General features: G+C 41.8%; 1 protein-coding gene across 1 annotated transcript in view; it reads left to right on the top strand.

Annotated features, from left to right (window-relative positions):
• Window positions 1-17,364, top strand: part of COL28A1 (collagen type XXVIII alpha 1 chain) — a 75,579-nt gene that overhangs the window by 53,464 nt on the left and 4,751 nt on the right. The window contains exons 26-34 of the mRNA XM_083155036.1: window positions 2,688-2,756; window positions 2,879-2,947; window positions 3,385-3,475; window positions 6,842-6,870; window positions 7,400-7,436; window positions 8,522-9,079; window positions 11,254-11,672; window positions 12,859-12,949; window positions 16,477-16,566. Of these exons, the coding sequence (XP_083011162.1) occupies window positions 2,688-2,756; window positions 2,879-2,947; window positions 3,385-3,475; window positions 6,842-6,870; window positions 7,400-7,436; window positions 8,522-9,079; window positions 11,254-11,672; window positions 12,859-12,949; window positions 16,477-16,566 (1,453 nt within the window). The remainder of the gene's footprint in view (window positions 1-2,687; window positions 2,757-2,878; window positions 2,948-3,384; window positions 3,476-6,841; window positions 6,871-7,399; window positions 7,437-8,521; window positions 9,080-11,253; window positions 11,673-12,858; window positions 12,950-16,476; window positions 16,567-17,364) is intronic.

The following is a 17,364-nucleotide window of genomic DNA, read 5'->3' as shown; positions in this document are numbered from 1 at the left end:
CGGCATTAGAGTTATTCTGAGGATATATTCCAAAAGCTGGGACTCTCCCTCTTTAATAGACACTAGTAGCTTGTCTCTACTCTGCCGAGAACCAGAGATATCAGCCTTCCAGCAGCTGGTTACTGCTCCAGCTCCACACACCTGGTATGTAGTATTATATTCTCATTGGCAGATTGGTAGGTGGGATTCTCTAGTTTTTAATTCCATTAAAAGCTAATAAATCTAGTTCCAGGAACTGGAGATATCTGTAGTCAAGCAAGCTGTCCTTCCACCAGAAAATTATGAATAATAAGCCCACTCCACTATACACCCCTCCTCTGCATATTAAACATCCTCTACCACCCTGGAAGTTATGTGTCAGGGCCCCTTCATTCAGCCCAATACCCCCTTCTCCCACCTCATCTCCCACCATCTGTGCAGTAAAGGGGTAATTAGTGAAAATTACTGATCGAGGCCCTACATGCTGAGCGGTTGATATAATACCCCACCACCCGCGGGACATCAAAGCTTCCCCCACCCCTACCGCTGGAGGATCAGTAGGGGCCCCAATACATTGCTATGCCCAGGGGTATACACTGCTGTTATGTGTGTGTGTATGTATGTATGTATGTATATATATATATATATATATATATATATATATATATATATATATATATATATATATATATATGTTATTATTATTATTATTTATATACATTTGGTCTATCTATAATACTTTAACTGACCCGGCATATACTGGGTCAACTAAGTGTCCATCTCTGTGCTTTGTTCCGCCCCTCTCTGGAAACCCCCTTCTGAAAATCCTGCGTTTGCCCCTGCAACCAATTGCATGCACAGGAGCTTTTTTGTATCTACATAAGTGATGGCACTGAGACATACTGGGTGACATTTATTAGATGAGAGATTTGGTAAGAAATCTCCAGTTTTTTTTAAACGGCAATCATTTACACTGCAAAATCAGACAGTTTTGCAGTATAAATTATTGCCGCTTTAAAAAAAACTGGAGATTTCTTACCAAATCTCTCACTTTCTGAATCTCATCCAATTACATTTCCCCCAGAGTCTCAGATATCATGGGGTTAACAATCACCAGCATTGGGCTCTGACGCCTCAGGGGTTAATTGTAACCGGTGCTAAAACACGCTATCTTATGGAAACCTATATGCACCAGATACACAGGCAGAACAGGAGACATGCAGCACAGTGGCAGCCCTGATAGGGGCTAGCGCTAAGAGTCTGAGAGTCGGGATTAAACACACATACACACACGGACAACACGCCCGAATAGCTGAAGGTGCCGAGCGAGTGTTTCCACTATCCGCTTCCTCAGGGCAAACTTCCACAGAGTGCTAAAGCTGAATAAGTGCTATATAATAACAATTGATACTGTTACAATGCACATACGGCCCGCCCGCACGGGCAATTATAACCACTCACCATCTTCACTTGTTTGTCAATTTATGTGTTTCTTTTTAAATATTGTGCTCGCTTTAAAGATAATAATAAAAGTGAAATTTTATGTCTGATTATTTATTTGGTGCACCACACCACGACAAATCTTTCTTTTCTTCTTTGTATAAAATCATATGCAACCTCAAGCAAGCACTGCCCGATACAATAAATCTTATGTACAGCACTTTGATCTCTGGATCCGATCCAATACACATGGGACCATGCATCGGACCAGAATGGGAGGTTAGATACATACGATTTGGGCAGTCTTCATCAGATTTCTCGGCCCAATTTGTCAGAATCGGGTGAAAAATGGCCCATATCATATTAATGTATGAGCACTCATGGTTAATTGACTGGTTTTATTATCAGAGTAGTCTACATACTGGCGCCTTTAGGCTACAATCCCCAACTAAGATGGTTGCATCCTGTACTTCAGCAAATGCAAAGCGCCATCTTGCCACGGTGTTAGAGCACCACAATGACACACATTAAGTGAGACGCCTTATCCACAACACTACAACTGCATCCTTCACCACTGCCTACATACAGTCACTGGCTGGTGGTATACATGCTCTGCTCAAGCTATGCTACATGCAAAGAGTCTAAGGGGGTAGTCAATGTTTCCTGATATTTCTGATATGAGAAAATATAGGGACTTGAGTATTTAATCCAGACCGTTAAACACTGGTTAAGTACTGGGCTGTTCTTTGGGCAATCTGGGACTTTGGGCAATCTGCTGGTGTGCACCATGACTCTTCTGTACCATTGCCAATACTACACAAGAAACAAACAACAATAATTATGTATTATTTCTCTATATTTTATCTACCCAACCTTTACCTATGGCAGTGATTCCCAAACTGTGTATCGTGGCACCCTGGGGTACCTTGGGACCCTTGCAGGGTTGCCTCGGGTTGGTGGTCCAAGACCAATTCAAATTAATTATCTGCAATGTAATAGGCAAAACAGTGCTTGTGGCTGCCAGTCATACATTATGTGGACAAACAGGAGCAGATATTGTCCCTCACTACATAAATAAACCTAAAGATGTGATATAAAAACAATTTATTTAATTTAGTATACAATTTATGTATTACTCCATAACAAACTTTTGGCCTAGGGGTGCCGTGAATAAAATTCTGATACCGTCAGGTGCCGTGAATCTAAAGAGAATTGGTACCACTGACCTATTTTGTTAAAAAAACAAAACAATGTTTGTCTTTTAAAAGGGAAATGTGGGAAAAACAGGATTGACTGGAGCTCAGGGACCACCAGGGGAAGGCATACAAGGAGCAAAGGTAAAGGCAATACTCACTTCTGTCTCACCATATCGTCTTTATAATGTCTTGAAAATACGGTCTATGTCCAAATATTCTCTCCTGTTTAGTTTTTAAACACATTATTCATAATATGCTTTCAGGGAGAACAAGGAACTCAAGGCGTGCAAGGACCACGTGGTCCACCAGGAGAAGGTCTGCTAGGTCCAAAGGTCAGTATTAAATATGTTAGAATTTTAAGCTGACTTTAAGGTAAAAGTTAAACCCCAAAAATGAAAATATGTTCTGTTAAAATGTCATTCATTTGTATGAAAGTGGTGAATATTCATTGTACACTGACCAATTTAAAGTGTTGGTAACTAGGAGCTGCCATTTTAACTTTTCTAAAGTGTCTGTAACATTCTGTGTGTACTGAATGAAAGTTCTAAAGTGATGAAATATACTTGCTCTGACTATTTTTAAAGTGCAAGATGGTGAATAATGTAAAAACCTGTCTGCTGATCCATGTGGCACTGTATTTATCAGTAGAATACATGATTCTGTGTGTGGGAGAGTCAGCGACTTCTGAAGGACTATAAAGGTGTGCACAGTTCCCGGTACAGAGCTTTCATTTATCAGTCCAAAAATGGAAATATGTTTTGCTTTTCAGGGTGATCGAGGATCTGCTGGTGAAAGAGGAAGAAGGGGAGATAAAGGTGATAATGGAGAACCAGGAGCAACTGGAGAAATGGTAGGGAGACGTAACCTATTGAGCAGACATTAGCAAACATTACATTTTGTATGCAAATGATTTCCAAGCACAACAGGCTAAAAAGCGCCACCAATAAAATCTTCACATGCTGTTTTTGAATTGTCTTTCACCAAAAGCATCCTGTTTACTGGTGTGCAGGGCTTAAAGTGGCCTTGGAGAGGTGGTGGAACTCCTTTCCCCTAACACCGAATTCCCCTACCCCCTCCTAAGGCTGAGCCTAGAATATTGCCAGGGAATTTGTGCCCTACCTCCCATAAAGGGATAATGGACCCACAAGGAAAGGGTGTGGTCAAACAATAGTGATGCCAATTAAAATTACAACACACAGTAGCACAATAATATACATATTACACCGCATGTAGAGCCTTTGATTCATCTTAAATCACACAGTAGTGCCCTATTTGCAAATAATGACCACAGTTGTGCTGCTTATACACATCTGTCTCTGTCACATCTCAGCAGCTCCATGCTGTGTGTTCCGCCAGCAGCTTTCCCACATCTGAGTCCCTCCAGCCCCCCTCTCACCCTGTCTTCATCAAGCACAGAGCCTTCTCCTCTAAGTGGCTCTTCTTCACTACAGTGGCAATGATGGCATGACATCACATACGCTGTGCCAGAGGAAGAAGCCGATGGGACAGGCTTTTCTGTTAGGATTACTGTTCAAGGCTGTGGTGGAGGTGGAACTCAGTTCCTTCCTCGCAGCCCGTCCCCCCTCACTTTAACCCCTGCTGGTGTGACTGGGGTAGAACTGGGAAGTCTAGGACAAACATGACAGGAGGCATTCGACTGTAAAAATTAATTCTTCCACAGTACATCAAAATTCCACAGCCAATGTGAAATAAAACAAAACATATTGTGGAACAGTTTTGAAAAATGTTCTCATCTCTGTACCTGGTAAAAACAGTTATTGTGCTATGTCAGAAGCTTATAATACAGCAGAATAGTTATAAGTAATAAGGGATAAGATGGATCTCAGACACACAATGCATAGAAGGAAAGTAATAAGGGGGGAGAGCTCAGACACATAATGGGCCACATTCAATGCGGCCGGTCAGGGGGTTAAACAGTGAGGATCACCGAGAACAAGCGACCCTCCCCATTTAACCCCGCACTGGCCTCTCACCCTATTCTACATTCTGGGGGAATCCTCGCTGTCGGAGGACAGCGAGGATTCCCCCAAATGTCGAGATCCGTGGCTAAATGCAGTGGGTTCCCTGCATTAGTCACAAGCCTTGCTGTTTCCACCTTCCTGTAAAAACCAGCAAGGTGAAAACGGCATGTGCAATGAGCAATTGCTGTCACAGCTCGCAAAAGAGCATTGAATACTACCCAATGCATATAAGGAATGTAATACGGGTGAGGTTTTAGACACACATTGCCTGTAAGGAAAGTAATAAGGGGTGGGATCTCTGACGCACAATGTATATAAGGGGAGTAACAAGGGTGGGATCTCCTACACACAATGCATATTAGGAAAGTAATAAGGGGCGAGATCTCAGACACACAATGCATATTAGGAAAATAATAAGGGGCAGGATCTCAGACACACAATGCGTATAAGGAAAGTAATAAGAGGTGGGATCTCTGACACACAATGCATATAAGGAAAGTAATAAGGGGTGGGATCTCTGACGCACAATGTATATAAGGGGAGTAACAAGGGTGGGATCTCCTACACACAATGCATATTAGGAAAGTAATAAGGGGCGAGATCTCAGACACACAATGCATATTATGAAAGTAATAAGGGGCAGGATCTCAGACACACAGTGCATATTAGGAAAGTAATAAGGGGTGGGATCTCTGACACACAATGCATGTAAGGAAAGTAATAAGGGGTGGGATCTCTGACACACAATGCATGTAAGGAAAGTAATAAGGGGCGGGATCTCTGACACACAATGCATATTAGGAAAGTAATAAGGGGCGGGATCTCTGACACACAATGCATGTAAGGAAAGTAATAAGGGGTGGGATCTCTGACACACAATGCATGTAAGGAAAGTAATAAGGGGCGGGATCTCTGACACACAATGCATATTAGGAAAGTAATAAGGGGTGGGATCTCAGACACACAATGCATGTAAGGAAAGTAATAAGGGGTGGGATCTCAGACACACAATGCATATTAGGAAAGTAATAAGGGGTGGGATTTCTGACACACAATGCATGTAAGGAAAGTAATAAGAGATGGGATCTCAGACACACAATGTGTATAAGGAAAGTAATAAGGGGTGGGATCTCCGGCACACAATGCATATTAGGAAAGTAATAAGGGGTGGGATCTCTGACACACAATGCATGTAAGGAAAGTAATAAGGGGTGGGATCTCAGACACACAATAGGTATAAGGAAAGTAATAAGGGGTGGGATCTCTGGCACACAATGTGTATAAGGAAAGTAATAAGGGGTGGGATCACAGACACACAATGCATATTAGGAAAGTAATAAGGGGTGGGATCTCTGACACACAATGCGTATAAGGAAAGTAATAAGGGGTGGGATCTCCGGCACACAATGTGTATAAGGAAAGTAATAAGGGGTGGGATCTCCGGCACACAATGTGTATAAGGAAAGTAATAAGGGGTGGGATCTCCGGCACACAATGTGTATAAGGAAAGTAATAAGGGGTGGGATCTCCGGCACACAATGTGTATAAGGAAAGTAATAAGGGGCGAGATCTCAGACACACAATGCAAAAATACTGAATGAAACCCAACAACATTGCTAAGAGCAGATATGAGAAGTCAGACTGGCCGAATACATGGTGTAGTATACTGCCTAGAACTGATCTTTTACGAGTCAGGCCAAACTACAGTACATGTTGCCCAATCAGAGTGGTTACACACCTGTTATACACACATGTACATATTGGGGCAGTATGGATGGTGTAATGGATAGCATTACTGCCTCATAGTCCTGAGGTCATACAGTAGGTTTGATTCCCATCATGGCCCAACAGTGCAGAGTTTGTATATTCTCCCCATGCTTGCAAGGGTTTCCTCCGGGTACTCCGGTTTCCTCCCACAATCCAAAAATATACTGGTAGGTTCATTGGCTCCCAACTAAATTAACCCTAGATTGTCTGTGTGTGCGTGTACATGTGGTAGGGAATATAGAGTGTAAGCTCCACTGGGGCAGGGACTGATGTGAATGTTCAAATATTCTCTTTAAGCGCTGCAGAATATGTGTGCGCTATATAAGAAACTGTTAATAAATGATAAATAAATAACTAATGTAGACTGACAGGCATCACAGTTTGACTGATCCCAATCAGAATTTGACCATATATACTAGCATGTTAGTTGACATGCTGTAATGCTGTTTGTGCTCTTTTCATTATTACAGGGCAGAGCCGGAATTAAAGGTGAAGCTGGATTGACAGTAAGTCAACAATGAATATTTGATAATAAAATTATGAATAATCATAAAAGAGATCTATTAGCTGCACAATGTACATTAGCTGCCCAGTGTCCACCGGTATCCGGTGTTTCTGAGAATCGTACAACAAACCATACTATCAAAGAAGGACTCTGCGTGGAATATTTTAGACTAATGAGGCAGGGAATAACATCTTACACATGGTTATTATTAAAATATTCCATCTCACAATCACAAATCGTAGTTATTATGATTACATTTTATTTATAAGGTTCCACAAGTGGTTTGAAGTGCCTGGCATATAGTAGTTGACACTTGGTGGCCCTTTAAAAATGTTAAATAACATGCTTTAGAATTGTTCTATTCTACTGACTATTAGATTTTAATTACCAGATTGTCCCCAAATAAGGTGACACTTGTAGTGAATTAGCGCATGTGACATTATTTTGTGGGGGGCATAAATTTGCTTACAGATGTACTTATTGTAGTAGTTTACAATATAAAGTATTAAAACACAATTTTTTAAACTCAGAGAGAAGATATCATTAAGATGATAAAAGAGATCTGTGGTAAGTAATAACACTGCTTCATGATTATATTATAAGAAGTCTTTTCTGATTAACTGATTTAACTCCAAAACAGGCTTACATTATCATACCTCCCAACTGTCCTGTTTTTTGCCGGACCGTCCCGGTATTTTGGGGTGGTCCCGCCCGCGGCCGCCAGCGTTTATTCCCCTTTTCATAGACCATGCCCCCTTTTGGCCGTTCCGTTTTGAACTTCACAAAAGTTGGGAGGTATGCGTTATTAATGAAACAAGTTTCATTTTGCAATGACTTGCAGTACCCTTCAACAGCCTGTATGGTGTAGTGTTGTGATTTATAATATACTGTAGACTAGAGCAGTGGTTCCCAACCTGGGGTACTAGTACCCCTGGGGGTACTCTGCAGACCAGTTGGGGGTACTTGAAAATAATATTGGTAATGGCGGATGATGAAAAGGTCTTTTGATGGCTGAAGACCCATTGCCATGGAGACAAACCATGTTGTGCCATATGCCTAACCAGCAATCCACTGGGAGTTTCCCATGTAGGGTGACCAACTCATCCCTTTAATCTGGGACACATATTAATTACACAGGTTCTGTGGATGGCTTTCACCTGGTTTTAAACTGCCACACCTCAAGTATCCATTTCACCTGGTTTTAAACTGCCACAGAACCTGTGTAATTAATATGTGTCCCAGATTAAAGGGATGAGTTTGTCACCCTATTCCCATGCTGCCCTCAGACATCAGCAGTCATCTGCCCAGCACTGACCAAGGTGGAGGACGCAGCGGCATTAATCCTACCGGTGTTAGCGGGAATCCTGGAGATAATACACAACCAGTGTCTAGACACAGAAGGGCATGATTCCTGGCTGTATACTACTCCTCCTTAATATAAAGACATGCATAAGGATCCGCATACCGCTAAGTACTGTCCATATTTAAAAATGAGAGGAGGGGGTACTTATCAATGAAAAGCCTAATCAAGGGGTACGGGAGAGAAAAAAGGTTGGGAACCACTGGACTAGAGTGACAGTAAAACTACCTGAAATACATACACTGCCAAAATGTCTTTAAGCTTAAAATTATTTTATATTTGTTCCCCATAGGTTGTGGTGTTAAATGTAAAGAGATACCCATGGAACTTGTCTTGGTAATAGACAGTTCTGAGAGTGTTGGACCAGAAAACTTTGAAATTGTCAAAGACTTTGTGACAAATCTTGTCGAACGAGTAACAGTAGGACGAAATGCCACCCGGATAGGACTTGTCCTGTATAGTTTAGAAGTACGTCTCGAGTTTGGACTGAACAGGTTTACTACACAGCAAGATGTAAAGCAGGCAATAAGGAAGATGCTGTACATGGGAGAGGGTACCTACACTGGAACCGCTATACGGAAAGCTACACAGGAAGGATTTTATGGCGCAAGGACTGGTGTTAGGAAAGTAGCTATCGTCCTTACAGATGGTCAGGCGGATAAGAGAGAAGCTGTGAAACTGGACATAGCTGTCCGGGAGGCTCAAGCCGCCAATATAGAAATGTATGCCATTGGGATTGTTAATGCTACTGATCCAACACAACAGGAATTCCTAAGGGAGCTGAATCTGATTGCTTCTGACCCTGATGCAGAGCACATGTTCCTAATTGATGACTTCAACACCCTCACAGGTACAAGAGTACATCCATTTATTACTTAACTTTTCCTGGCAGTAAAGATGTTTTCTAAGACCCAAATGTTAGTCTGCGATTAAAGGCAGATACACAATGGGTGACTGAGCTGAAAGCCGCTCCAAACAGCATGCTTGAGCGGCTTTCAGCTCAAAGCTGCCCAGTGTGTATGGCGATGAGCGGTGAGCACTGCTGCGCACTCCCGCATCATCGCCGGGAAAGCCGTTCATCTGCTGGTATTACCAGCAGATGAGCAGCTTTGAGGACGGCTTTGCATAGAGCTGCGCTATGCAAAGTATGCAAAGCCGTCCTCTCCCCGCTGACAGCACCGGGCAGGGGGAAAGCCGCTCATTGTGTATGCACTAAACTGCTTTCCCCCCAGTGATAATAGTGATCATCACTGTCCATACACGCTGGGCCTAGTCGCCCAGTGATAGTCACCAGCACTGTTTTGGCTATACAGTCACAACATTTATTGCAACAATTAGTTTTAAGGCAATATCAGTTGGACTTTTGTCTTTAACGAAATTGGCCCTTTAAAACTATTTTGCAAAATGATGCCTGCAAATCACAGACTATTATATTTGGACCTAAATATCATGATTTGTAATGATTTTATACAGACTTTGGGTTGTGGTATGTTATACTCCATGAGATGCTTTCAAATATTATGTACTTATAAATCAACGTTTAGTTAATCTAACAGGCATTTTCCCCCTTTAGATGCCTATTGGGTTGTACAGACCCTCCTGCAGATTTTATAGTACATTCTGTTCTTTTCAATAATGCATGTATTTGACCTGGCAGAGATGATTGTCTTTGCAAACAACAGAAAAACGGCTTTCTGAAAACATTTGTGTGCTATGCTCAGAAGACAGAAGTGATCATGCTTATAATTTTGAATCACAAAAAAAAGACACAACTACTATGATTATATAACACACATCATAGAATAAGCAAAAAGATTAAACAGTGTGGGGCATTGGTTACGATTGACACCCAGAGGCCGGCAGGGGCCCCGGAAGCCCCCAACCCCCAGCAGGCCGCACTAGCTATGGATGAACTTTGCGGCAGCGCACCCCCCTCCCTCCCCCTATCACTGACTCTCCCCCAGCCTCACTGACCAACTCTTCCACCCCCCCCCCCCCATGCTGGCTCCCCCTACAGGAAGATGGCGTCGCAAATGGCTGCCTAGGAACTGTGCAGTCAGCCATATGGAACCCTGTGTCCCCAGTGTGATAACTGTACTGTCCGCTATAACTGTACTGTCTTTGCCTATACTGTTACCTACCTGGCTGCTGCAACGTCCAATGGCGCCGCTGATGGCTGCCTAGGCGCTGTGCAGCTCGGTGGGTAAGTGTCCCTGTGTGATAACTGTACTGTGTCCACTAAAAGTGTACTGTTTCTGCTCATACTGTTACCTACCTGGCTGCTGCAGCGACCAGTGGCGCCGCCGATGGCTGCCTAGGCGCTGTGCAGCTTGGTGAGTATGTGTTCCCGTGTGATAACTGTACTGTCCCTGCTGATATTGTTGCCCACCTATCTGCTGCAATGACCAGTGGCGCCGCTGATGGCTGCCTAGGCGATGTGCAGCTCGGTACATGTGTCCCCCGCACGCAATGTTTTTAATGTAATGTATGTAATTCCCCCCCCCCCTTCATCCCTGATTGATGCTGCACTGTAATCCACAAAAAATTCCTAGTGTGCGCAAGCACACATGGCCAATAAAGTTGATTCTGATTCTGATATGTCCCAAAACGTATTTAGTAGAAGTAATTTTGGTCAGGTATTTTCTTACTTTTGCCTTGACTTAAAAAATGACCCCAAAATATAGGAGAATGTTTCATAGTGGCTGCTGAGGGATGTTTAGGCAACAGTTGAGTAAAGGCCCCCATATTTTACCAACGGATTGTGGCAATGTCCAAATCCTGCAATGGCTACGTCGGAGAACTGGGAATATTAAATGTTTGAAAATCTCGAAAACAGTCAATAACCATAAATTCAGTATTTTAAAATGAACAGATTCCCCGGATTTCCTGACCGGTCATCAGAGATGGTCATTGGTCTGCAGATTCAGTGGGTAGATAGGTGGTTCTGGACGAGTTGGGAAATATGATGTATCGGGGGGCCTTAAGACTGTTATCATGACTAGCTGTCTCATTCCCTTTGCACAGCTTTGGAGTCAAAATTGGTTAACCAATTCTGTGAAGATGAAAATGGTGCTCTTATCTACAATCGAGTCGGAAGCAAAATCAATCCATTGTACAATCAGAAAGGCTCTTCCAGTCCTACCAACACTGTCAACCTGGAAAGAGTTGATGCAGAAGAAACCAGTAGATTAGAAGAAAGACGCAGAGTCGAAGACGAAGAAAGACGCAGAGTCGAAGACGAAGAAAGACGCAGAGTTGAAGACGAAGAAAAACGTAGAATAGAAGAAGACAGACGTAGACTTGAACAAGAAGAGAAACGAAGGATTGAACAAGTGGAAAGACAAAGGATTGAACTAGAAGAAAGACGTAGACTTGAAGAAGAAAGGAAAAGAGTAACACAGACTGAGGAAACGTTTATTGTTTCACGGGAGCCAAACATTTCGGTATGATTATTTCTTAATTAAAGTGGTTCTATCACCTAAACAGTGTTGCTAGGAATCAATAGAGTAACTCAAGAACATAAATCAGATATTCTAAAGGCAGTTGGTGAAAGAAAATAGTTGGGCTGTATACTGACAAAGTCAATTGATGCTCCCACTGTGTGTTGGTGACACACTATCAATTTTTTTGTAGGTTTAAGAAAGAAAAACAGAGCGACGAAATGCCAGATCTTTCTGCATATATATATATATATATATATATATATATATTGCATTCAGCGTGTAGCAGTTATAGTCATGATATTTGCAGCACAATGGCTATCCAGATGCACAACATACAAGAGTAGCTTACTGTATGTAGCATCGCTGTGCCTTGCATTAAATTGCTCTATAGATGCATATAATAGTGGCATGATGGCAGGGATGTTCTGCCTAAAGACTCGTGCTGTCATGGTGTGTGCAGGCAAGGGCAAATACATGCAGACATATGCCTGCAAAAAAAATGAGATCTTCTGTGTGTGGCCAGGCCTAGATTCAGCTAAAAAGCAAATCGCTTGTTATAAGCTGCATGTAAGCTCACCTCCAACATAGATTGGCACTTCCTTCCTTGCCTGACACAGAATATCCTTTTTCCTGGGACAGTTTCAGATATTTTTTTATTGTTTTTCTTTTTTTACACAAGATGGGAGGTGTGGAGTGTTCAATCCATCTGTGTTATACAGATCTTACCAGTTAAAACAAAGCTGAATAGTAATTGTGCTTGTTATATATAAGGATAGGGGTGGAGTGTTCAATCCATCTGTGTTATACAGATCTTACCAGTTAAAACAAAGCTGAATAGTAATTGTGCTTGTTATACATAAGGATAGTATCTTGAAACATGGGGCCCAATTTGGTAAAAGTTGTACATTCGTAATTACTTGTTCAGTATGACAGGGCCAAGTCCCGTGATAAAATAGGAAAATGTTGCAATTGCAGCTACTATGTGAGCACTTCACTACATAGCAAAGTGCTCACAGAATACCGGTAGCCCCCTGAGTGCGCAGCCTAGCTGCAAAGCCAAGCCCCGTTTGAGCCATCCATGTGAGAATTTTAAATGCTGAGGTGTTGAACTGACAGTTGTTGATGGTAAGAAGAAGACACAACTAAAACAGAAATTGTATTATTCTACTGTGTATTGCTATTATAGGGAGGAAGAGTTGTGCCGAAAGAAGATGAGGAAGATGAAGAAGATTATGACGATGAGGATGAAGATATTGAAATACCTGCTAATACTAAAGGTAAGAGGAGATTAAAGTGAAACTTTTTGGCTTGTATGTTAATTGATTTTATGCATAGCACAATAGCAAGGCTACGCCATTTCCAAGCAAGTGGCTTATGCTTGTGGCATTGCAGAAGGAGGGGGCTTCGGCACTCCTAGGCACCTATAGAGGCTAATTTGTACTACCCCCTCTCTCTTGAAGATCCTGCATACAGGATGTGAAATACTTATGCCCCTACACCTTAGAAGCTGTTGCTGAGTGGTTCCAGAGGTACAGTATGGGTCTACAGCCAATAAAAAGATCCATGGCAATCCTGTTGTATATAAAAGTGAAATATTTATTTATTTATTTATTTGCAGTTTCTTACATAGTGCAGCAGATTCCGTTGCGCTTTACAATAGTAGACAGTGATAAAACAAACTGGGTAACAGACAGACTTGGTGGTTAGAGGGCCCTGCTGCAAGCTTACAATCTATAGGGATATAGGAGGGAAACACAAGGACAGGCACCAGTAATAGCATAGCAGTCCCAAAAAGTTACAAGTCCAGAAGGGAAGCTATATAATACATAAGTGCCTCAGAGGGTTATGCGTGTAGAACTAAAATATGATAGGATTGCCTGAAGAGGTGAGTTTTCAGGGAACGCTTGAAAGTTTGGAGGCTAGCGGAGAGTCTAATTGTGCATGGAAGGGCATTCCATATTATGGGAGCAGCCCGATGAAAGTCCTGTAATAGTGAATGGGAGCTAGTGATCCGCTCAGATGAGAGACGCAAATCTTGTGCAGAGCGGAGTGGTCGAGATGGGATATATTTTGTGATAAGTGCAGAGATATATGCTGGTGCAGTATGGTTAATAGCTTTATATGCAAGTAGAAGTGTTTTATATTGAATACAGTAATATACAGGCAACCAATGGAGGGACTGGCAGAGCGGATCAGCAGACGATGAGCGTCTTGCAAGGAAGATCAGCCTAGCAGCAGCATTTAAAATGGATTGCAGTGGTGAGAGTCTGTTCTTGGGAAGTCCAGTTAGGAGACTATTGCAATAATCAATGCGGGATATAATGAGTGCATGGATAAGAGATTTAGTAGTGTCTTGTATGAGATACGGTCGTATTTTGGCTATGTTTTTTAGATGTATGTAACATGATTTGGAGACAGATTGAATGTGGGGAACAAAGGACAGGTCAGAGTCGAGGATGACCCCTAAGCAACGAATAATAATAATAATAAATAATAGATAGGTCACTTTGGCACAGCTCTACCAAGAATAACATCACCTAAACACTGAGTATACTGTATTTGAATGTAAATGTCAGCTCAATAAAAGACTTCTTCCAGTATCAATGGCTGTTTTTTACTTCACTTCATGATCAAAGTAGGTTTAAGCCTTTGCAAAATTGTCAAGATAATAATTTCCATAAGCACTAGTTCTTATAATGTCATTTATGGCATTTCCAAACTACCACTGTATGAACTATTGTATATATTATGTCTTTCTCTGTACATCTGCACCAATGGGACCATCTCTTCACCAGACATACTCTACTGCACAAAATCCTGCTGCTCTCCACAGAGCCGGCCCTAATCAATTTGATGCCAATGGCAAGGTTTTGAAAAAAGGGGCATGTTCTTGTTGGGAAGGGCGTGGCCATGCAATAGTACCCTTAATTGAAATTACACCACACAGTAGTGCAATCTTATTCCCATTATATCATATTGCGTCACATAGTATTAGTGTTCCTTTTTGCACCCTGCATCTTTTAAAACCCATGCAGGTCCTCTTCGCTCCCTGGGGTTTCGCTCTCTGCTGTGGTGTTTCTAGAACAGTGCCATCTGTATTTTATCATTGATTTGCAGACCGGATTTGTGCTAGAAGCACCTGAGCAGAGAGCGAAACCCAAGGCAGGGAAGAGAAAGTTTTGAAAGATGCAGCTTACTAAAATGAACACTACAGTAGTGTCCCTTATTCACGTTATACATCATTACACAGTAGTACCTCTTTACCTTACATACATATTCCGCCACATAGTAAAGTCTCTAAAGTACGTTACGCCACTCAGTATTTCCCCTTTACCTTATACATGTTAAATCACATAGTAGTGTCTGCTATTCACATTGCTCTATCCCGTAATTCTCCATATTCACATTACACCCTGCCATAGTGCACCTTCTTCACATTACACCACCCCATATTGCACCTTCTTCACATTATGCCACCCCTACTGCCCTTTATTCACATTGCGCCACCCCGTACTGCTACTTATTTGCATTACGCCACTTCATACTGTGCCTTACTTGCATTATGCCATGCTGCATTGCTCTGTATTCACATTGTGTGACCCCATAATTCTCCATATTCACATTACACCACCCTATAGTGCTCATTATTCACATTACGCTACCCAGTATTGCTCCTTTTTCACATTACACCACCTTATACTCCTGCTAATTCACATTATGCCACCCAGCATTTCTCCGTATTCACATTAGACCACTCCGCATTGCCCCTTATTTCCATTACTCCACCCTGCATGGCTGGTGCCCTGACTTTCTGACTGTTTAGAGCTGCAGGGTGCTGGTGAGTGCTCATGCTCCTCCTTCACCCTCTCTCCTCTGCAGCCACTCCCATAATGCCATGCGCAATGGCATCATGCTGCAATGATGCACCCAGAACTGACATTCTAGGCTTATAGAAAAGCGCAGGAGTCGGCAGCACGGTGCTGGTTGGGTGATTGTGTCCACAGGCCACAGGTGATCATGCTGTCTGCTGTTATACAGAGCTAGCTCTAGGCTTGCAGTGAATGCACGAGGCATTGCCCTAGGCATTTGCCTAATTTGTCTACGTCCAGCTCTGGCTCTCCATAAAAATGAAATACTCCTCTAATGGAGGTCTAAAAACTATTAGGACCCTCTACTTTTCAGGAGTCCCCTAGATTAGTATTTCTTTTTCGTGAAGAGCAGCAGGATTTTGTGCAGGATGTGTACCACATTGCAATATAGAAGTGCAATAACAATATTAATAAATAGAGGGGTTTATTTACTAAGGTAATTCAAGTTCAATTGGATATGGGATGTTCCTATGGGCAACCAATCCGAATTGATGTCTTATTTATTTAGCACCTTCTAGATAATAGAATCTCAATGGTTGCCCATAGCAACATCCCATCTTCAATAGAACTGCCATGTACAGTAAGTAAATAAAACCCTTAGGGGGGAATTTACTAAAGGAAATTTGTAAAGAATAGGTATATTTGTAACCAGAAATACACTTATTTTTGACATTTACTATCGCAAAAATACGTCAAATCGTATTCGTATGGATAGCACATCAATACGACTACGAATTGCCGTATTTTCGGGATAGTAAATGTCAAAAATAAGTGTATTTCTGGATACAAATACACCTATATTTTTTACAATTTTCCTTTAGTAAATTCCCCCCTGAATGTGGAATAATATAAGAAAATAGTTACAACTATGGGAGCACATGGTGTAAATATGAACTAATGATGCCTGTTTTGTTTTGTGTGTTGTCCTACTGTAGTTCCATCTTCTTCAACTAGACCCTCCTCTACCGTCATACTATCACCATCAAGTTCAGCAGAGAAATTTGATACATTAATACCAGAAACAGGTGAACCTTACTCCTACCACCTACTATTGTGTTGTATCTGTGTCTTATATATGAACAAGCAGTTATACTGTACTTCATATGTGTATACATATATATATTAACTATGACCCCTTGCAACAGTGTCAGTTCCAGCATATCACACTTCTACAATCTCCAAGACCTTCTGTTATTTCCCATACTTAGGGTGGGTACACATCAGTACAACAGCCAATTGGGCTGATTGTCGGGATGATTTCTCGTAGACCTAGACCAGCGGAGAATGGCCGTACACTGTAGCCAATGTAATGATTGATGGAAAAACATCTCATTATACTGCCCGGGGTCACATATGCTATCTTTGGGCTGGCCATGAAATACAGTCGTGTAAGATGATGCGTTGACCTGTGCAAATGTGCAATCATACGTCATTCCGATATAGCAAAGAAAGAAAGATAAGAAGAAAAAAATTATATTAAGGATACTCTACATATTCCTTATACTTATGGATTCAAGCATACTTGCATGTGTAGTACTACAATAATATCTATTATAAATATATATAATATATATATATATATATATATAAAACAGTCTATTTGGCGGCGGCACTCAGAAATAAACAAGCAGATACAAGCCAGGATTGTTACCTGGGTTGGTAACAACCCTGGCCTGTATCTGCGTATTTACTTCTGAGTGCCGCCACCAAACAAACTGTTATTAGGGAGCCATTGTGCATGAAGTCCCTTGTAGGAGGAAGGCAACAGATGCAGTATACCCTGTCTTTCACAGAGTACCAGAACTTGAGACTGTATATATATT

This window comes from Crinia signifera, chromosome 7 (assembly GCF_055691185.1).
Source record: "Crinia signifera chromosome 7, ASM5569118v1, whole genome shotgun sequence".
Lineage (NCBI taxonomy): Eukaryota > Metazoa > Chordata > Amphibia > Anura > Myobatrachidae > Crinia > Crinia signifera.
The sequence above is the reverse complement of the archived record's forward strand: the minus strand, read 5'-3'. Positions and strand labels throughout refer to the sequence as shown.